The following is a 21,880-nucleotide window of genomic DNA, read 5'->3' as shown; positions in this document are numbered from 1 at the left end:
GCTTGGTAACACACACATGGACACACACACTCTGGCTTGGTAACACACACACACACACACACACACACACACACACACACACACACACACACACACACACAGAGACACTCTGGCTTGGTCACACACACACACGCACACACACTCTGGCTTGGTAACACACACATGGACACACACACTCTGGCTTGGTGACACAGGCACTCTGGCTTGGTGACACACACACACACACACACTCTGGCTTGGTGACACGGGCGCTCTGGCTTGGTGACACGGGCGCTCTGGCTTGGTGACACGGGCGCTCTGGCTTGGTGACACGGGCGCTCTGGCTTGGTGACACGGGCGCTCTGGCTTGGTGACACGGGCGCTCTGGCTTGGTGACACGGGCGCTCTGGCTTGGTGACACACACATGGACACACACACTCTGGCTTGGTGACACACACACGGACACACACACTTTTGTCATTAGCCATCTATAGTAAACAGCAAGTTTTTCTTCTCTCTGACAGTCATGGCTGGCTGAGGCTTTCAGAGGAGAGGATTCTACTAACACTGCTGTCAACAACAATCAATACTGGTAAGAGAGAGGGAGCGTGTGTGTGTTTATATAATGTCTATATGTGTTAATATAATGTGTGTGTGTTTGTCTATGTGTTAATATAGTGTGTGTGTGTGTGTTTATAAAATGTCTATATGTGTTAATATAGTGTGTGTGTGTTTATATAATGTCTATATGTGTTAATATAATGTGTGTGTGTGTTTATATAATGTCTATATGTGTTAATATAATGTGTGTGTGTGTGTGTGTGTGTGTGTATATAATGTCTATATGTGTTAATATAATGTGTGTATGTGTTAATATAGTGTGTGTGTGTTCATATAATGTCTATATGTGTTAATATAATGTGTGTATGTGTTAATATAGTGTGTGTGTGTTCATATAATGTCTGTGTGTTAATATAATGTGTGTATGTGTTAATATAGTGTGTGTGTGTTCATATAATGTCTATATGTGTTAATATAATGTGTGTGTGTGTGTGTATGTGTGTGTGTGTGTGTGTGTGTGTGTGTCTCTGTCTTCAGTTCCATGTCAGCTGATCCATCTCAGAACATCTACTCAGAGTTTGATGAAGACTTTGATGAAGATGTGGAGAATCCTATAGGAAAGGCTACTGCCCTCTACACCTTCCAAGGTACACGCACACCATCACACACACGCACACCATCACACACACGCACACCATCACACACCATCACATGCACACCATCACACATACACCATCACACACCATCGCACGCACACCATCACACACACACACCATCACATGCACCATCACACACACGCACACCATCACACACACACACACCATCACACACACACGCACACCATCACACGCACACCATCACACACCATCACATGCACACCATCACACATACACCATCACACACCATCGCACGCACACCATCACACACGCACACACACCATCACACGCACCATCACATACACGCACACCATCACACACACACACACCATCACACACACGCCATCAGACACACGTCATTAGACAAACACGCCATCACACACACGCCATCACACGCACACCATCACACACATGCACACCATCACGCACACCATCACACACACGCACACCATCACGCACACCATCACACACACGCACACCATCACACACACGCACACCATCACACACACGCACACCATCACACACACCATCACACACACGCACACCATCACGCACACCATCACACTGCTCACACGCACACCATCACGCACACCATCACACACACACACACCATCACACACACGCACACCATCACACACACGCACACCATCACACACACGCACACCATCACATACACGCACACCATCACACACACACACACCATCACACACACGCCATCAGACACACGTCATTAGACAAACACGCCATCACACACACGCCATCACACGCACACCATCACACACATGCACACCATCACGCACACCATCGCACACCATCACACACACGCACACCATCACACACACGCACACCATCACACACACGCACACCATCACACACACCATCACACACACGCACACCATCACGCACACCATCACACTGCTCACACGCACACCATCACGCACACCATCACACACACACACACCATCACACACACGCACACCATCACACACACGCACACCATCACACACACGCACACCATCACAAATACACCATCACACACGCACACACACCATCACACGCACCATCACACGCACCATCACGCACACCATCACACACACACACACACCATCACACACACACACACACCATCACACGCACCATCACACACACACACACGCCATCAGACACACGCCATCAGACACACGCCATCAGACACACGTCATTAGACACACACGCCATCACACGCACGCCATCACACACATGCACACCATCACACACACGCACACCATCACACACACGCACACCATCACGCACACCATCACACACACGCACACCATCACACGCACACGCCATCACACGCACACGCCATCACACGCACATGCCATCACACGCACATGCCATCACACGCACATGCCATCACACATGCCATCACACACACATGCCATCACACACACATCACACAGACACTGTCTCCAGGTTCCAGTCAGGGGACAGTGTCTATAACTAGTGTGTGTCTCCATGTTCCAGTAGGGGACAGTGTCTATAACTAGTGTGTGTGTGTGTGTGTCTCCAGGTTCCAGTCAGGGGACAGTGTCTATAACTAGTGTGTGTGTGTGTGTGTGTGTGTGTGTGTGTGTCTCCAGGTTCCAGTAGGGGACAGTGTCTATAACTAGTGTGTGTCTCCAGGTTCCAGTAGGGGACAGTGTCTATAACTAGTGTGTGTGTGTCTCCAGGTTCCAGTAGGGGACAGTCTCTATAACTAGTGTGTGTGTGTGTGTGTCCAGGTTCCAGTCAGGGGACAGTGTCTATAACTAGTGTTTGTCTCCATGTTCCAGTAGGGGACAGTCTCTATAACTAGTGTGTGTGTGTGTGTCTCCAGGTTCCAGTCAGGGGACAGTGTCTATAACTAGTGTGTGTCTCCATGTTCCAGTAGGGGACAGTCTCTATAACTAGTGTGTGTCTCCAGGTTCCAGTAGGGGACAGTGTCTATAACTAGTGTGTGTCTCCAGGTTCCAGTAGGGGACAGTGTCTATAACTAGTGTGTGTGTGTGTCTCCAGGTTCCAGTCAGGGGACAGTGTCTATAACTAGTGTGTGTCTCCAGGTTCCAGTAGGGGACAGTGTCTATAACTAGTGTGTGTGTGTCTCCAGGTTCCAGTCAGGGGACAGTGTCTATAACTAGTGTGTGTCTCCAGGTTCCAGTCAGGGGACAGTGTCTATAACTAGTGTGTGTCTCCAGGTTCCAGTAGGGGACAGTGTCTATAACTAGTGTGTGTCTCCAGGTTCCAGTAGGGGACAGTGTCTATAACTAGTGTGTGTGTGTCTCCAGGTTCCAGTAGGGGACAGTGTCTATAACTAGTGTGTGTGTGTGTCTCCAGGTTCCAGTCAGGGGACAGTGTCTATAACTAGTGTGTGTCTCCAGGTTCCAGTCAGGGGACAGTGTCTATAACTAGTGTGTGTCTCCAGGTTCCAGTCAGGGGACAGTGTCTATAACTAGTGTGTGTGTGTGTGTGTGTGTCTCCAGGTTCCAGTAGGGGACAGTGTCTATAATTAGTGTGTGTGTGTGTGTGTGTGTGTCTCCAGGTTCCAGTAGGGGACAGTGTCTATAACTAGTGTGTGTCTCCAGGTTCCAGTAGGGGACAGTGTCTATAACTAGTGTTTGTCTCCATGTTCCAGTAGGGGACAGTCTCTATAACTAGTGTGTGTGTGTGTGTCTCCAGGTTCCAGTCAGGGGACAGTGTCTATAACTAGTGTGTGTCTCCATGTTCCAGTAGGGGACAGTCTCTATAACTAGTGTGTGTCTCCAGGTTCCAGTAGGGGACAGTGTCTATAACTAGTGTGTGTCTCCAGGTTCCAGTAGGGGACCGTGTCTATAACTAGTGTGTGTCTCCAGGTTCCAGTAGGGGACAGTGTCTATAACTAGTGTGTGTGTGTCTCCAGGTTCCAGTCAGGGGACAGTGTCTATAACTAGTGTGTGTCTCCAGGTTCCAGTCAGGGGACAGTGTCTATAACTAGTGTGTGTCTCCAGGTTCCAGTAGGGGACAGTGTCTATAACTAGTGTGTGTCTCCAGGTTCCAGTAGGGGACAGTGTCTATAACTAGTGTGTGTGTGTCTCCAGGTTCCAGTCAGGGGACAGTGTCTATAACTAGTGTGTGTGTGTCTCCAGGTTCCAGTAGGGGACAGTGTCTATAACTAGTGTGTGTGTGTGTCTCCAGGTTCCAGTCAGGGGACAGTGTCTATAACTAGTGTGTGTCTCCAGGTTCCAGTCAGGGGACAGTGTCTATAACTAGTGTGTGTCTCCAGGTTCCAGTCAGGGGACAGTGTCTATAACTAGTGTGTGTCTCCAGGTTCCAGTCAGGGGACAGTGTCTATAACTAGTGTGTGTGTGTGTCCAGGTTCCAGTCAGGGGACAGTGTCTATAACTAGTGTGTGTCTCCAGGTTCCAGTCAGGGGACAGTGTCTATAACTAGTGTGTGTCTCCAGGTTCCAGTCAGGGGACAGTGTCTATAACTAGTGTGTGTCTCCAGGTTCCAGTAGGGGACAGTGTCTATAACTAGTGTGTGTCTCCAGGTTCCAGTAGGGGACAGTGTCTATAACTAGTGTGTGTCTCCAGGTTCCAGTAGGGGACAGTGTCTATAACTAGTGTGTGTGTGTCTCCAGGTTCCAGTCAGGGGACAGTGTCTATAACTAGTGTGTGTGTGTGTCTCCAGGTTCCAGTAGGGGACAGTGTCTATAACTAGTGTGTGTCTCCAGGTTCCAGTCAGGGGACAGTGTGTATAACTAGTGTGTGTCTCCAGGTTCCAGTAGGGGACAGTGTCTATAACTAGTGTGTGTCTCCAGGTTCCAGTAGGGGACAGTGTCTATAACTAGTGTGTGTCTCCAGGTTCCAGTCAGGGGACAGTGTCTATAACTAGTGTGTGTCTCCAGGTTCCAGTCAGGGGACCATGTCTATAACTAGTGTGTGTCTCCAGGTTCCAGTAGGGGACAGTGTCTATAACTAGTGTGTGTCTCCAGGTTCCAGTCAGGGGACAGTGTCTATAACTAGTGTGTGTCTCCAGGTTCCAGTCAGGGGACAGTGTCAATAACTAGTGTGTGTGTGTGTCTCCAGGTTCCAGTCAGGGGACAGTCTCTATAACTAGTGTGTGTCTCCAGGTTCCAGTAGGGGACAGTGTCTATAACTAGTGTGTGTCTCCAGGTTCCAGTAGGGGACAGTGTCTATAACTAGTGTGTCTCCAGGTTCCAGTCAGGGGACAGTGTCTATAACTAGTGTGTGTCTCCAGGTTCCAGTAGGGGCCTTTGTCTATAACTAGTGTGTGTCTCCAGGTTCCAGTCAGGGGACAGTGTCTATAACTAGTGTGTGTCTCCAGGTTCCAGTCAGGGGACAGTGTCTATAACTAGTGTGTGTCTCCAGGTTCCAGTCAGGGGACAGTGTCTATAACTAGTGTGTGTCTCCAGGTTCCAGTCAGGGGACAGTGTCTATAACTAGTGTGTGTCTCCAGGTTCCAGTAGGGGACAGTGTCTATAACTAGTGTGTGTCTCCAGGTTCCAGTAGGGGACAGTGTCTATAACTAGTGTGTGTCTCCAGGTTCCAGTAGGGGACAGTGTCTATAACTAGTGTGTGTCTCCAGGTTCCAGTCAGGGGACAGTGTCTATAACTAGTGTGTGTCTCCAGGTTCCAGTCAGGGGACAGTGTCTATAACTAGTGTGTGTGTGTGTGTGTCTCCAGGTTCCAGTAGGGGACAGTGTCTATAACTAGTGTGTGTGTGTGTGTGTGTGTCTCCAGGTTCCAGTAGGGGACAGTGTCTATAACTAGTGTGTGTCTCCAGGTTCCAGTAGGGGACAGTGTCTATAACTAGTGTGTGTCTCCATGTTCCAGTAGGGGACAGTCTCTATAACTAGTGTGTGTGTGTGTGTGTGTGTCCAGGTTCCAGTCAGGGGACAGTGTCTATAACTAGTGTTTGTCTCCATGTTCCAGTAGGGGACAGTCTCTATAACTAGTGTGTGTCTCCAGGTTCCAGTAGGGGACAGTGTCTATAACTAGTGTGTGTCTCCAGGTTCCAGTAGGGGACCGTGTCTATAACTAGTGTGTGTGTGTCTCCAGGTTCCAGTAGGGGACAGTGTCTATAACTAGTGTGTGTGTGTCTCCAGGTTCCAGTCAGGGGACAGTGTCTATAACTAGTGTGTGTCTCCAGGTTCCAGTCAGGGGACAGTGTCTATAACTAGTGTGTGTCTCCAGGTTCCAGTAGGGGACAGTGTCTATAACTAGTGTGTGTGTGTCTCCAGGTTCCAGTCAGGGGACAGTGTCTATAACTAGTGTGTGTGTGTCTCCAGGTTCCAGTCAGGGGACAGTGTCTATAACTAGTGTGTGTCTCCAGGTTCCAGTAGGGGACAGTGTCTATAACTAGTGTGTGTGTGTCTCCAGGTTCCAGTCAGGGGACAGTGTCTATAACTAGTGTGTGTGTCTCCAGGTTCCAGTAGGGGACATTGTCTATAACTAGTGTGTGTCTCCAGGTTCCAGTAGGGGACAGTCTCTATAACTAGTGTGTGTCTCCAGGTTCCAGTAGGGGACAGTGTCTATAACTAGTGTGTGTCTCCAGGTTCCAGTAGGGGACATTCTCTATAACTAGTGTGTGTCTCCAGGTTCCAGTCAGGGGACAGTGTCTATAACTAGTGTGTGTCTCCAGTTCTCCAGGTTCCAGTCAGGGGACAGTGTCTATAACTAGTGTGTGTCTCCAGGTTCCAGTCAGGGGACAGTCTCTATAACTAGTGTGTGTGTCTCCAGGTTCCAGTAGGGGACAGTCTCTATAACTAGTGTGTGTGTGTCTCCAGGTTCCAGTAGGGGACAGTGTCTATAACTAGTGTGTGTCTCCAGGTTCCAGTAGGGGACAGTGTCTATAACTAGTGTGTGTCTCAGGTTCCAGTAGGGGACAGTGTCTATAACTAGTGTGTGTCTCCAGGTTCCAGTAGGGGACAGTGTCTATAACTAGTGTGTGTCTCCAGGTTCCAGTAGGGGACAGTGTCTATAACTAGTGTGTGTCTCCAGGTTCCAGTCAGGGGACAGTGTCTATAACTAGTGTGTGTCTCCAGGTTCCAGTAGGGGACAGTGTCTATAACTAGTGTGTGTCTCCAGGTTCCAGTAGGGGACAGTGTCTATAACTAGTGTGTGTCTCCAGGTTCCAGTCAGGGGACAGTGTCTATAACTAGTGTGTGTCTCCAGGTTCCAGTAGGGGACAGTGTCCAGTATGTCTATAACTAGTGTGTGTCTCCAGGTTCCATCAGGGGACAGTCTCTATAACTAGTGTGTGTGTGTCTCCAGGTTCCAGTCAGGGGACAGTCTCTATAACTAGTGTGTGTGTGTCTCCAGGTTCCAGTCAGGGGACAGTGTCTATAACTAGTGTGTGTCTCCAGGTTCCAGTAGGGGACAGTGTCTATAACTAGCGTGTGTGTGTCTCCAGGTTCCAGTCAGGGGACAGTCTCTATAACTAGTGTGTGTCTCCAGGTTCCAGTCAGGGGACAGTGTCTATAACTAGTGTGTGTCTCCAGGTTCCAGTAGGGGCCTTTGTCTATAACTAGTGTGTGTCTCCAGGTTCCAGTCAGGGGACAGTGTCTATAACTAGTGTGTGTCTCCAGGTTCCAGTCAGGGGACAGTGTCTATAACTAGTGTGTGTCTCCAGGTTCCAGTAGGGGACAGTGTCTATAACTAGTGTGTGTCTCCAGGTTCCAGTCAGGGGACAGTGTCTATAACTAGTGTGTGTCTCCAGGTTCCAGTAGGGGACAGTGTCTATAACTAGTGTGTGTCTCCAGGTTCCAGTAGGGGACAGTGTCTATAACTAGTGTGTGTCTCCAGGTTCCAGTAGGGGACAGTGTCTATAACTAGTGTGTGTCTCCAGGTTCCAGTCAGGGGACAGTGTCTATAACTAGTGTGTGTCTCCAGGTTCCAGTCAGGGGACAGTGTCTATAACTAGTGTGTGTGTGTGTGTCTCCAGGTTCCAGTAGGGGACAGTGTCTATAACTAGTGTGTGTGTGTGTGTGTGTGTGTCTCCAGGTTCCAGTAGGGGACAGTGTCTATAACTAGTGTGTGTCTCCAGGTTCCAGTAGGGGACAGTGTCTATAACTAGTGTGTGTCTCCATGTTCCAGTAGGGGACAGTCTCTATAACTAGTGTGTGTGTGTGTGTGTGTGTCCAGGTTCCAGTCAGGGGACAGTGTCTATAACTAGTGTTTGTCTCCATGTTCCAGTAGGGGACAGTCTCTATAACTAGTGTGTGTCTCCAGGTTCCAGTAGGGGACAGTGTCTATAACTAGTGTGTGTCTCCAGGTTCCAGTAGGGGACCGTGTCTATAACTAGTGTGTGTGTGTGTCTCAGGTTCCAGTAGGGGACAGTGTCTATAACTAGTGTGTGTGTGTCTCCAGGTTCCAGTCAGGGGACAGTGTCTATAACTAGTGTGTGTCTCCAGGTTCCAGTCAGGGGACAGTGTCTATAACTAGTGTGTGTCTCCAGGTTCCAGTAGGGGACAGTGTCTATAACTAGTGTGTGTGTGTCTCCAGGTTCCAGTCAGGGGACAGTGTCTATAACTAGTGTGTGTGTGTCTCCAGGTTCCAGTCAGGGGACAGTGTCTATAACTAGTGTGTGTCTCCAGGTTCCAGTAGGGGACAGTGTCTATAACTAGTGTGTGTGTGTCTCCAGGTTCCAGTCAGGGGACAGTGTCTATAACTAGTGTGTGTGTGTCTCCAGGTTCCAGTAGGGGACAGTGTCTATAACTAGTGTGTGTCTCCAGGTTCCAGTAGGGGACAGTCTCTATAACTAGTGTGTGTCTCCAGGTTCCAGTAGGGGACAGTGTCTATAACTAGTGTGTGTCTCCAGGTTCCAGTAGGGGACATTCTCTATAACTAGTGTGTGTCTCCAGGTTCCAGTCAGGGGACAGTGTCTATAACTAGTGTGTGTCTCCAGGTTCCAGTCAGGGGACAGTCTCTATAACTAGTGTGTGTGTGTGTCTCCAGGTTCCAGTAGGGGACAGTCTCTATAACTAGTGTGTGTGTGTCTCCAGGTTCCAGTAGGGGACAGTGTCTATAACTAGTGTGTGTCTCCAGGTTCCAGTAGGGGACAGTGTCTATAACTAGTGTGTGTCTCCAGGTTCCAGTCAGGGTACAGTGTCTATAACTAGTGTGTGTCTCCAGGTTCCAGTAGGGGACAGTGTCTATAACTAGTGTGTGTCTCCAGGTTCCAGTAGGGGACAGTGTCTATAACTAGTGTGTGTCTCCAGGTTCCAGTCAGGGGACAGTGTCTATAACTAGTGTGTGTCTCCAGGTTCCAGTAGGGGACAGTGTCTATAACTAGTGTGTGTCTCCAGGTTCCAGTAGGGGACAGTGTCTATAACTAGTGTGTGTCTCCAGGTTCCAGTCAGGGGACAGTCTCTATAACTAGTGTGTGTCTCCAGGTTCCAGTAGGGGACAGTGTCTATAACTAGTGTGTGTCTCCAGGTTCCAGTCAGGGGACAGTCTCTATAACTAGTGTGTGTGTGTCTCCAGGTTCCAGTCAGGGGACAGTCTCTATAACTAGTGTGTGTGTGTCTCCAGGTTCCAGTCAGGGGACAGTGTCTATAACTAGTGTGTGTCTCCAGGTTCCAGTAGGGGACAGTGTCTATAACTAGCGTGTGTGTGTCTCCAGGTTCCAGTCAGGGGACAGTCTCTATAACTAGTGTGTGTCTCCAGGTTCCAGTCAGGGGACAGTGTCTATAACTAGTGTGTGTCTCCAGGTTCCAGTCAGGGGACAGTGTCTATAACTAGTGTGTGTCTCCAGGTTCCAGTCAGGGGACAGTGTCTATAACTAGTGTGTGTCTCCAGGTTCCAGTCAGGGGACAGTGTCTATAACTAGTGTGTGTCTCCAGGTTCCAGTCAGGGGACAGTGTCTATAACTAGTGTGTGTCTCCAGGTTCCAGTCAGGGGACAGTGTCTATAACTAGTGTGTGTGTGTCTCCAGGTTCCAGTCAGGGGACAGTGTCTATAACTAGTGTGTGTGTGTCTCCAGGTTCCAGTCAGGGGACAGTGTCTATAACTAGTGTGTGTCTCCAGGTTCCAGTAGGGGACAGTGTCTATAACTAGTGTGTGTCTCCAGGTTCCAGTCAGGGGACAGTGTCTATAACTAGTGTGTGTCTCCAGGTTCCAGTCAGGGGACAGTGTCTATAACTAGTGTGTGTGTGTCTCCAGGTTCCAGTCAGGGGACAGTGTCTATAACTAGTGTGTGTCTCCAGGTTCCAGTCAGGGGACAGTGTCTATAACTGTCTATAACTAGTGTGTGTCTCCAGGTTCCAGTCAGGGGACAGTCTCTATAACTAGTGTGTGTCTCCAGGTTCCAGTAGGGGACAGTGTCTATAACTAGTGTGTGTCTCCAGGTTCCAGTAGGGGACAGTGTCTATAACTAGTGTGTGTCTCCAGGTTCCAGTAGGGGACAGTGTCTATAACTAGTGTGTGTCTCCAGGTTCCAGTCAGGGGACAGTGTCTATAACTAGTGTGTGTCTCCAGGTTCCAGTCAGGGGACAGTGTCTATAACTAGTGTGTGTCTCCAGGTTCCAGTAGGGGACAGTGTCTATAACTAGTGTGTGTCTCCAGGTTCCAGTAGGGGACAGTCTCTATAACTAGTGTGTGTCTCCAAGTTCCAGTAGGGGACAGTGTCTATAACTAGTGTGTGTCTCCAGGTTCCAGTAGGGGACAGTGTCTATAACTAGTGTGTGTCTCCAGGTTCCAGTCAGGGGACAGTGTCTATAACTAGTGTGTGTCTCCAGGTTCCAGTCAGGGGACAGTGTCTATAACTAGTGTGTGTCTCCAGGTTCCAGTCAGGGGACAGTCTCTATAACTAGTGTGTGTCTCCAGGTTCCAGTAGGGGACAGTGTCTATAACTAGTGTGTGTCTCCAGGTTCCAGTAGGGGACAGGGTCTATAACTAGTGTGTGTCTCCAGGTTCCAGTCAGGGGACAGTGTCTATAACTAGTGTGTGTCTCCAGGTTCCAGTAGGGGACAGTGTCTATAACTAGTGTGTGTCTCCAGGTTCCAGTAGGGGACAGTGTCTATAACTAGTGTGTGTCTCCAGGTTCCAGTAGGGGACAGTGTCTATAACTAGTGTGTGTCTCCAGGTTCCAGTCAGGGGACAGTGTCAATAACAGAAGGCGAACAGCTCAGTGTGATGGAGAGTGATAAAGGAGATGGATGGATGAGGGTTCTACGAGCCAACGGAGACGAAGGATACATCCCCTCATCCTACGTCAAATTCTAGACAATAACACACCCACGTGGATACACCGATTTAACACACGGACGGAAGGACACACACTCCTTTCAGCCAAGGACTTCCATTCTGTGTGTTTAAGCAGTACCACCCCTTCATCTCTCTATCTACCTCTCTCTCACTGTCTCTTACTGTTACTCTCTCTCTACCTCTCTCTCTCACTCTACCACTCTCACTCTCTCTCTACCTCTCTCACTCTACCACTCTCACTCTCTCTCTACCTCTCTCTCTACCTCTCTCTCTCACTCTACCACTCTCACTCTCTCTCTACCTCTCTCACTCTACCACTCTCACTCTCTCTCTACCTCTCTCTCTACCTCTCTCTCACTCTACCACTCTCACTCTCTCTACCACTCTCACTCTCTCTACCTCTCTCTACCTCTCTCTACCACTCTCTCTACCACTCTCTCTACCACTCTCTCTACCACTCTCTCTACCTCTCTCACTCTACCACTCTCACTCTCTCTCTACCTCTCTCTCTACCTCTCTCTCACTCTACCACTCTCACTCTCTCTACCTCTCTCTACCTCTCTACCACTCTCTCTACCACTCTCTCTACCACTCTCTCTACCACTCTCTCTACCACTCTCACTCTCTCTACCTCTCTCTACCTCTCTCTCTCTACCTCTCTCTCACTCTCTCTCACTCTCTCTACCTCTCTCTCACTCTCTCTACCACTCTCTCTACCACTCTACCACTCTCTCTCTCTACCTCTCTCTACCTCTCTCTCACTCTCTCTCACTCTCTCTCACTCTCTCTACCTCTCTCTCACTCTCTCTACCTCTCTCTACCTCTCTCTCACTCTACCACTCTCTCTCTACCACTCTCTCTACCACTCTCTCTCTCGCTCTACCTCTCTCTCACTCTCTACCTCTACCTCTCTCACGCTTTACCTCTCTCTCTACCTCTGTCTCTCTCTACCTCTCTCACTCTACCACTCTCTCTCTCTCTACCTCTCTCACTCTACCACTCTCTCTCTACCTCTCTCTCTCTCTCTCTCTCTACCTCTCTCTACCTCTACCACTCTCTCTCTCTACCTCTCTCTACCTCTCTCTACCTCTACCACTCTCTCTCTCTACCTCTCTCTACCTCTACCAGTCTCTCTCTACCTCTCTCTCTACCTCTCTCTCTGCCTCTCTCTCTGCCTCTCTCTCTACCTCTCTCTCTACCTCTCTCTCTACCTCTCTCTCTACCTCTCTCTCTACCTCTCTCACTCTACCTCTTCATCCTCCTCTCTCCACCCCTCCTCCTCCCTCCACCCCTCTCTCCCAGTCCCATTCCTCTCTCCCTATACTTACCTAATCACAGATCATTAGTTGCCATGACATTGTGATTGTTTTTATATTAAATGACTGCTATCCTAGTTATCAGATTTGGATGAAATTGTTATCAGCTGGATGGTGAAGCCACTATATTATGGACCATGTTCTGCGTCCCAAACGCCACCCTGTTTTCTATATAGTGTACTTGTTTGTCACATGTTTTCTCATCTGAAGAGTGGTTAGATCCCAAATGAAACCCTATTCCCTATATAGAACACTACTGTCGACCAGAGCCCTATTCCCTATATAGAACACTACTATAGACCAGAGCCCTATTCCCTATATAGAACACTACTATAGACCAGAGCCCTATTCCCTATATAGAACACTACTGTCGACCAGAGCCCTATTCCCTATATAGTGCACTAATTTTGACCAGAGGCCTATTCCCTATATAGAACACTACTATAGACCAGAGCCCTATTCCCTATATAGTACACTACTGTTGACCAGATCCCTATTTAGCACACTAATTTTGATCAGAGGCCTATGGGGAAGAGGGGGCCAATTGGGACGCAGACTGTATGTGAAACTGGTAAATTTTTAAATGTTTCTGAGGTTCTTATTGGTTGTCTGATTCTCTGACCATGTCTGTGGTTGTTATGGTTACCGTCTGGTCCAGTTCATACAGACTGTTTTGGTTGTTGTTTCTTTGTTCTGTTTATCTCTCTCTTTTTGTGGTTTAACTGTCTGTGGTCAGGTTCTGGCCAATCAGATGGCTCTGTGGTCAGGTTCTGGCCAATCAGATGGCTCTGTGGTGGTGTTGTGACTACTGCTGTCTAACTTCTCCTGGAGGACCCCTGGTGTTTCTGTATCAACTACATGTCCCAAAATGGCACCCTATACCCTACATAGTGCACCACATTTGACCCGAGGGCCCACGGGGGAACAGGGGGGCCCACGGGGGAACAGGAGGCCACAGGGGAGGCAGTGTCTGTCAGCCCTCCAGGTCTAGTCTGACCTCACGTCTCCCTGGTTAAGTGGAACTGGACTCGTCACTCGCTGCTTCTCAATGTTTTATGGAGTGTCTGTGTGTTATTATATGATCACATGTTAAAACTACTTATGTGTTGACCTCTAAGTACCCTGTGAACTATTTTGATTGAGAAAAAAATAAAAATAGATTTATGTAAAAATTTGATGTTTTTGTTTCATTTTGTAGTGTGTTGTCTTTTTTTAACAGACCAAAGTTGACACAGTGATGTTTTAAATCATTTATATCATCTGAATAGAAAACGTGTAACTCAGAACTTTCCCTTAAAAAAAACTACTTTCACAGACACCTGGCCGGTTGAATAAAGTTGTCTGAACACAACGTGTTAACAGGGTAAACTCTACAGAATAAAGTTGTTAACAGGTAAACTCTACAGAATAAAGTCGTTAACAGGTAAACTCTGCAGAATAAAGTTGTTAACAGGTAAACTCTGCAGAATAAAGTTGTTAACAGGTAAACTCTACAGAATAAAGTCGTTAACAGGTAAACTCTACAGAATAAAGTCGTTAACAGGTAAACTCTACAGAATAAAGTTGTTAACAGGTAAACTCTACAGAATAAAGTCGTTAACAGGTAAACTCTACAGAATAAAGTTGTTAACAGGGTAAACTCTGCAGAATAAAGTTGATAACAGGTAAACTCTACAGAATAAAGTCGTTAACAGGTAAACTCTACAGAATAAAGTCGTTAACAGGTAAACTCTACAGAATAAAGTTGTTAACAGGTAAACTCTACAGAATAAAGTTGTTAACAGGTAAACTCTACAGAATAAAGTTGTTAACAGGTAAACTCTACAGAATAAAGTTGTTAACAGGTAAACTCTACAGAATAAAGTTGTTAACAGGTAAACTCTACAGAATAATGTTGTTAACAGGTAAACTCTACAGAATAAAGTCGTTAACAGGTAAACTCTGCAGAATAAAGTCGTTAACAGGTAAACTCTACAGAATAAAGTCGTTAACAGGGTAAACTCTGCAGAATAAAGTCGTTAACAGGTAAACTCTGCAGAATAAAGTTGTTAACAGGTAAACTCTACAGAATAAAGTTGTTAACAGGGTAAACTCTGCAGAATAAAGTTGTCTCAACACAGAACATGTTAACAGGTAAACTCTACAGTCAACATTTTGACACACCTGAACCAACAACCAGTAGAAGCACATCACACACCTTGTCTACATCCCAAATAGCATCCTATTCCCTGTTTTGTGCCCTACATTCAACCAGAGCCCTATTCCCTGTATCGTGCCCTACTTTCATCTAGAGCCCTATTCCCTGTATCGTGCCCTACTTTCATCTAGAGCCCTATTCCCTGTATCGTGCCCTACTTTCATCTAGAGCCCTATTCCCTGTATCGTGCCCTACTTTCATCTAGAGCCCTATTCCCTGTTTTGTGCCCTACTTTCATCTAGAGCCCTATTCCCTGTACCGTGCCCTACATTCAACCAGAGCCCTATTCCCTGTACCGTGCCCTACATTCAACCAGAGCCCTATTCCCTGTATCGTGCCCTACTTTCATCTAGAGCCCTATTCCCTGTATCGTGCCCTACTTTCATCTAGAGCCCTATTCCCTGTATCGTGCCCTACTTTCATCTAGAGCACTATTCCCTGTATCGTGCCCTACTTTCATCTAGAGCCCTATTCCCTGTTTTGTGCCCTACTTTCATCTAGAGCCCTATTCCCTGTACCGTGCCCTACATTCAACCAGAGCCCTATTCCCTGTATCATGCCCTACTTTCATCTAGAGCCCTATTCCCTGTATCGTGCCCTACTTTCATCTAGAGCCCTATTCCCTGTATCGTGCCCTACTTTCATCTAGAGCCCTATTCCCTGTATCGTGCCCTACTTTTAACTAGAGCCCTATTCCCTGTATCGTGCCCTACTTTCAACCAGAGCCCTACTTTCATCCAGTGCCCTATTCCCTGTACCGTGCCCTACTTTCATCTAGAGCCCTATTCCCTGTATCGAGCCCTACTTTCAACCAGAGCCCTACTTTCATCTAGAGCCCTATTCCCTGTACCGTGCCCTACTTTCATCTAGAGCCCTATTCCCTGTATCGTGCCCATTACCAGAGCCCTATTCCCTGTATCGTGCCCATTACCAGAGCCCTATTCCCTGTATCGTGCCCATTACCAGAGCCCTATTCCCTGTATCGTAACCTACTTTCATCTAGAGCCCTATTCCCTGTATCGTGCCCATTACCAGAGCCCTATTCCCTGTATCGTGCCCATTACCAGAGCCCTATTCCCTGTATCGTGCCCATTACCAGAGCCCTATTCCCTGTATCGTAACCTACTTTCATCTAGAGCCCTATTCCCTGTATCGTGCCCATTACCAGAGCCCTATTCCCTGTATCGTGCCCATTACCAGAGCCCTATTCCCTGTATCGTGCCCATTACCAGAGCCCTATTCCCTGTATCGTGCCCATTACCAGAGCCCTATTCCCTGTATCGTGCCCATTACCAGAGCCTTGGTAATGGCCCTTCATAGAGAATAGGGTGCCATTTGGGACGTAGACCTTCGCCAGGTTTATGAGGGGAAACCAACGCATCCACACCTGCTAGGTATGAACCCCGTGGGTGAGAACCACAGAAACACCCAGACACACATCCCAGGATATATTCATTAGGCACTGAAACGGACTGAAACAGGGAGGAAACATCTGAACTTATCCAATAACAAACTTTTTTTATTATTATTTTTTTGCTACAAAAAGCTTCTAATGAATAATGATCCAGGGAAAACGGGTTACAGATTTCAAACTGTTGTGCAACGTTGTGTCCTCCTGAATGCAGCCCAGGTCACAGTATAGAGTTTAAAGGGTCAGAGTTCCGGGGAGAACTCCTCGGTAGGCTCCAGTTTGTTGGAGAGCACGGTGAGGATCTTGTCAAACTTGTCGTAGCGTTTCTCCTTGTCTGCCGCGGCTCCAGTCTGACCCCAGAACAGCCTCAGGGCAAACTCTGTCCTGAACCCCTCCAGCAGCTCTGGGATTGGCTCCCAGTCACCTGCCGGGACAGAGTGACAGGGCACACGGCCAATCAGTGACTCGGAATTGTTATGAGGCAGGACTAATGTGAATTGGATGTGTAAATAAATTCAAAAGGCACTCGCACATCTGAGTAATCTCTTTGCAGGTGCCTGGCAACAGTTGTTGAACAGGATGAAGGAAAAAGGAAACCGCGCACTGCTCTTGGTAGCATCACTGATATTTAATAAGCTTACCTATCGGCCTTCGTCAGAGCTTTTGTGAATCTTTTTAAATTCGCACCCTTATGTAGACCTGGCCCCCACCCACATCCGTTCTACACATCGAAGGGGGTTGGAGGCAAAGGAAAAAACAAATAAGTGCATAATGATGTAGATAACATGGGTGGTGGAACACGTAATGATGTAGATAACGTGGGTGGTGGAACGCGTAATGATGTAGATAACATGGGTGGTGGAACGCGTAATGATGTAGATAACATGGGTGGTGGAACGCGTAATAATGTAGATAACACGGGTGGTGGAACGCGTAATGATGTAGATAACACGGGTGGTGGAACGCGTAATGATGTAGATAACACGGGTGGTGGAACGCGTAATGATGTAGATAACACGGGTGGTGGAACGCGTAATGATGTAGATAACACGGGTGGTGGAACGCGTAATGATGTAGATAACACGGGTGGTGGAACGCGTAATGATGTAGATAACACGGGTGGTGGAACGCGTAATGATGTAGATAACACGGGTGGTGGAACGCGTAATGATGTAGATAACACGGGTGGTGGAACGCGTAATGATGTAGATAACACGGGTGGTGGCACGCGTAATGATGTAGATAACACGGGTGGTGGAACGCGTAATGATGTAGATAACACGGGTGGTGGAACGCGTAATGATGTAGATAACACGGGTGGTGGAACGCGTAATGATGTAGATAACACGGGTGGTGGAACGCGTAATGATGTAGATAACACGGGTGGTGGAACGCGTAATGATGTAGATAACACGGGTGGTGGAACGCGTAATGATGTAGATAACACGGGTGGTGGAACGCGTAATGATGTAGATAACACGGGTGGTGGAACGCGTAATGATGTAGATAACACGGGTGGTGGAACGCGTAATGATGTAGATAACACGGGTGGTGGAACGCGTAATGATGTAGATAACACGGGTGGTGGAACGCGTAATGATGTAGATAACACGGGTGGTGGAACGCGTAATGATGTAGATAACACGGGTGGTGGAACGCGTAATGATGTAGATAACATGGGTGGTGGAACGCGTAATGATGTAGATAACACGGGTGGTGGAACGCGTAATGATGTAGATACCACGGGTGGTGGAACGCGTAATGATGTAGATAACATGGGTGGTGGAACGCGTAATGATGTAGATAACATGGGTGGTGGAACACGTGATGATGTCATTTATTTGGAACCATTTTCCTATTCACACTTCATCATATTGTTGCACTGGGCTAATTGAAAAAGATTCACGAAAGCTCTGACGAAGGCCGTGAGGCCGATACGTAAACATATTAAATATCAGGGATAGGACCTGGAGCAGTGTGCAGATTCCTTTTTCCTTTATCGTCAATTGGATGTGTGTTTTCTATAATGTGTGCTACCTGTGAGCAGGCTGTGTGCTACCTGTGAGCAGGCTGTGTGCTACCTGTGAGCAGGCTGTGTGCTACCTGTGAGCAGGCTGTGTGCTACCTGTGAGCAGGCTGTGTGCTACCTGTGAGCAGGCTGAGTGTGCTACCTGTGAGCAGGCTGTGTGTGCTACCTGTGAGCAGGCTGAGTGTGCTACCTGTGAGCAGGCTGTGTGTGCTACCTGTGAGCAGGCTGAGTGTGCTACCTGTGAGCAGGCTGTGTGTGCTACCTGTGAGCAGGCTGTGTGTGTTACCTGTGAGCAGGCTGAGTGTGCTACCTGTGAGCAGGCTGAGTGTGCTACCTCTGAGCAGGCTGAGTGTGCTACCTCTGAGCAGGCTGTGTGTGCTACCTGTGAGCAGGCTGTGTGCTACCTGTGAGCAGGCTGTGTGCTACCTGTGAGCAGGCTGAGTGTGCTACCTGTGAGCAGGCTGTGTGTGCTACCTGTGAGCAGGCTGTGTGTGCTACCTGTGAGCAGGCTGAGTGTGCTACCTCTGAGCAGGCTGAGTGTGCTACCTGTGTGCAGGCTGTGTGTGCTACCTGTGAGCAGGCTGTGTGCTACCTGTGAGCAGGCTGAGTGTGCTACCTGTGAGCAGGCTGAGTGTGCTACCTGTGAGCAGGCTGTGTGCTACCTGTGAGCAGGCTGAGTGTGCTACCTGTGAGCAGGCTGAGTGTGCTACCTGTGAGCAGGCTGTGTGCTACCTGTGAGCAGGCTGAGTGTGCTACCTGTGAGCAGGCTGTGTGTGCTACCTGTGAGCAGGCTGAGTGTGCTACCTGTGAGCAGGCTGTGTGTGTTACCTGTGAGCAGGCTGTGTGCTACCTGTGAGCAGGCTGAGTGTGCTACCTGTGAGCAGGCTGTGTGTGCTACCTGTGAGCAGGCTGTGTGCTACCTGTGAGCAGGCTGTGTGTGTGCTACCTGTGAGCAGGCTGTGTGCTACCTGTGAGCAGGCTGTGTGTGCTACCTGTGAGCAGGCTGAGTGTGCTACCTGTGAGCAGGCTGTGTGCTACCTGTGAGCAGGCTGTGTGCTACCTGTGAGCAGGCTGTGTGCTACCTGTGAGCAGGCTGTGTGTTACCTGTGAGCAGGCTGTGTGCTACCTGTGAGCAGGCTGAGTGTGCTACCTGTGAGCAGGCTGAGTGTGCTACCTGTGAGCAGGCTGTGTGCTACCTGTGAGCAGGCTGAGTGTGCTACCTGTGAGCAGGCTGAGTGTGCTACCTGTGAGCAGGCTGTGTGTGCTACCTGTGAGCAGGCTGTGTGTGCTACCTGTGAGCAGGCTGAGTGTGCTACCTGTGAGCAGGCTGTGTGTGCTACCTGTGAGCAGGCTGTGTGCTACCTGTGAGCAGGCTGTGTGCTACCTGTGAGCAGGCTGTGTGCTACCTGTGAGCAGGCTGTGTGTGTTACCTGTGAGCAAGCTGTGTGCTACCTGTGAGCAGGCTGTGTGTGCTACCTGTGAGCAGGCTGAGTGTGCTACCTGTGAGCAGGCTGTGTGTGTTACCTGTGAGCAAGCTGTGTGTTACCTGTGAGCAGGCTGAGTGTGCTACCTGTGAGCAGGCTGTGTGCTACCTGTGAGCAGGCTGTGTGCTACCTGTGAGCAGGCTGTGTGTGCTACCTGTGAGCAGGCTGTGTGCTACCTGTGAGCAGGCTGAGTGTGCTACCTGTGAGCAGGCTGTGTGTGCTACCTGTGAGCAGGCTGTGTGCTACCTGTGAGCAGGCTGTGTGTTACCTGTGAGCAGGCTGAGTGTGCTACCTGTGAGCAGGCTGTGTGCTACCTGTGAGCAGGCTGTGTGCTACCTGTGAGCAGGCTGTGTGTGCTACCTGTGAGCAGGCTGTGTGCTACCTGTGAGCAGGCTGAGTGTGCTACCTGTGAGCAGGCTGTGTGCTACCTGTGAGCAGGCTGTGTGTTACCTGTGAGCAGGCTGTGTGTTACCTGTGAGCAGGCTGTGTGCTACCTGTGAGCAGGCTGTGTGCTACCTGTGAGCAGGCTGTGTGCTACCTGTGAGCAGGCTGTGTGCTACCTGTGAGCAGGCTGTGTGTGCTACCTGTGAGCAGGCTGTGTGTGCTACCTGTGAGCAGGCTGTGTGTGCTACCTGTGAGCAGGCTGAGTGTGCTACCTGTGAGCAGGCTGTGTGTGCTACCTGTGAGCAGGCTGTGTGCTACCTGTGAGCAGGCTGTGTGTTACCTGTGAGCAGGCTGTGTGCTACCTGTGAGCAGGCTGTGTGTGCTACCTGTGAGCAGGCTGTGTGCTACCTGTGAGCAGGCTGTGTGTGCTACCTGTGAGCAGGCTGTGTGCGTGCTCCTGGTACTGTGGGGCGTGTAGCGCTGCGTTGCGTGCCGCCTGCAGGGTGTTGTATAACAACTGGCAGCCTCTCTCTGTGTGTTCTCCCTCCTCTCCCTCCATCAGCCTCAGGAGGGGAACCAGGTAGGGCACAGCCAGGGGGCCCTGCACCACAGAGTCTACACACACACACACATTACACACACAGCCAGGGGGCCCTGCACCACAGAGTCTACACACACATTACACACACAGCCAGGGGGCCCTGCACCACAGAGTCTACACACACATTACACACACAGCCAGGGGGCCCTGCACCACAGAGTCTACACACACATTACACACACAGCCAGGGGGCCCTGCACCACAGAGTCTACACACACACACAGCCAGGGGGCCCTGCACCACAGAGTCTACACACACATTACAAATACATTACACACACAGCCAGGGGGCCCTGCACCACAGAGTCTACACACACACACAGCCAGGGGGCCCTGCACCACAGAGTCTACACACACATTACAAATACATTACACACACAGCCAGGGGCCCTGCACCACAGAGTCTACACACACATTACAAATACATTACAAATACATTACACACACAGCCAGGGGGCCCTGCACCACAGAGTCTACACACACATTACAAATACATTACAAATACATTACACACACAGCCAGGGGCCCCGCACCACAGAGTCTACACACACATTACAAATACATTACAAATACATTACACACACAGCCAGGGGGCCCTGCACCACAGAGTCTACACACACACACATTACAAATACATTACACACACAGCCAGGGGGCCCTGCACCACAGAGTCTACACACACACACATTACAAATACATTACACACACACACACACACACACACACACACAGCCAGGGGGCCCTGCACCACAGAGTCTACACACACACACATTACAAATACATTACACACACAGCCAGGGGGCCCTGCACCACAGAGTCTACACACACATTACAAATACATTACACACACACACAGCCAGGGGCCCTGCACCACAGAGTCTACACACACACACATTACACACACAGTCAGGGGGCCCTGCACCACAGAGTCTACACACACACACACACACACATTACAAATACATTACACACACACACAGCCAGGGGGCCCTGCACCACAGAGTCTACACACACACACATTACACACACAGCCAGG

At 49.2% G+C, this 21,880-nt stretch overlaps 2 protein-coding genes and 2 long non-coding RNA genes across 11 annotated transcripts in view; 3 read left to right on the top strand and 1 right to left on the bottom strand.

Moving 5' to 3' along the window:
• Nucleotides 1–13,911, top strand: part of LOC135532920 (cdc42-interacting protein 4 homolog) — a 39,708-nt gene extending 25,797 nt beyond the window's left edge. For 2 of the 3 annotated variants that reach the window (XM_064960361.1, XM_064960353.1), the window contains 3 exons: nt 505–572; nt 1,079–1,188; nt 11,302–13,911. In XM_064960361.1, coding sequence (XP_064816433.1) covers nt 505–572; nt 1,079–1,188; nt 11,302–11,441 — 318 coding nt within the window. In that variant the 3' untranslated portion in view covers nt 11,442–13,911. Of the gene's footprint in view, nt 1–504; nt 573–1,078; nt 1,189–5,282; nt 6,413–11,301 lie in introns of those variants that run through there. The other variant, XM_064960366.1, reaches the window with a different exon arrangement.
• LOC135532952 (uncharacterized) lies at nt 6,869–7,850 on the top strand. The gene is made up of 2 exons (XR_010454419.1): nt 6,869–6,910; nt 7,630–7,850. It is a non-coding gene; the product is annotated as an uncharacterized LOC135532952 (long non-coding RNA).
• LOC135532944 (uncharacterized) lies at nt 8,543–10,106 on the top strand. The gene is made up of 2 exons (XR_010454418.1): nt 8,543–8,859; nt 8,908–10,106. It is a non-coding gene; the product is annotated as an uncharacterized LOC135532944 (long non-coding RNA).
• Nucleotides 13,912–13,977: 66 nt separating the features above from the next.
• The window catches only part of LOC135532873 (breast cancer anti-estrogen resistance protein 3 homolog), a 59,534-nt gene continuing 51,631 nt past the window's right edge, over nt 13,978–21,880 (bottom strand). For 3 of the 6 annotated variants that reach the window (XM_064960301.1, XM_064960310.1, XM_064960334.1), the window contains 2 exons: nt 20,677–20,859; nt 13,978–16,771 (listed from right to left, as the gene is read on the bottom strand). In XM_064960301.1, the coding sequence (XP_064816373.1) occupies nt 16,590–16,771; nt 20,677–20,859 (365 nt within the window). In that variant the 3' untranslated portion in view covers nt 13,978–16,589. Of the gene's footprint in view, nt 16,772–20,676; nt 20,860–21,728 lie in introns of those variants that run through there. The other 3 variants (XM_064960316.1, XM_064960329.1, XM_064960320.1) reach the window with 2 other exon arrangements.

This window comes from Oncorhynchus masou, chromosome 5 (assembly GCF_036934945.1).
Source record: "Oncorhynchus masou masou isolate Uvic2021 chromosome 5, UVic_Omas_1.1, whole genome shotgun sequence".
NCBI lineage: Eukaryota > Metazoa > Chordata > Actinopteri > Salmoniformes > Salmonidae > Oncorhynchus > Oncorhynchus masou.
The sequence above is the reverse complement of the archived record's forward strand: the minus strand, read 5'-3'. Positions and strand labels throughout refer to the sequence as shown.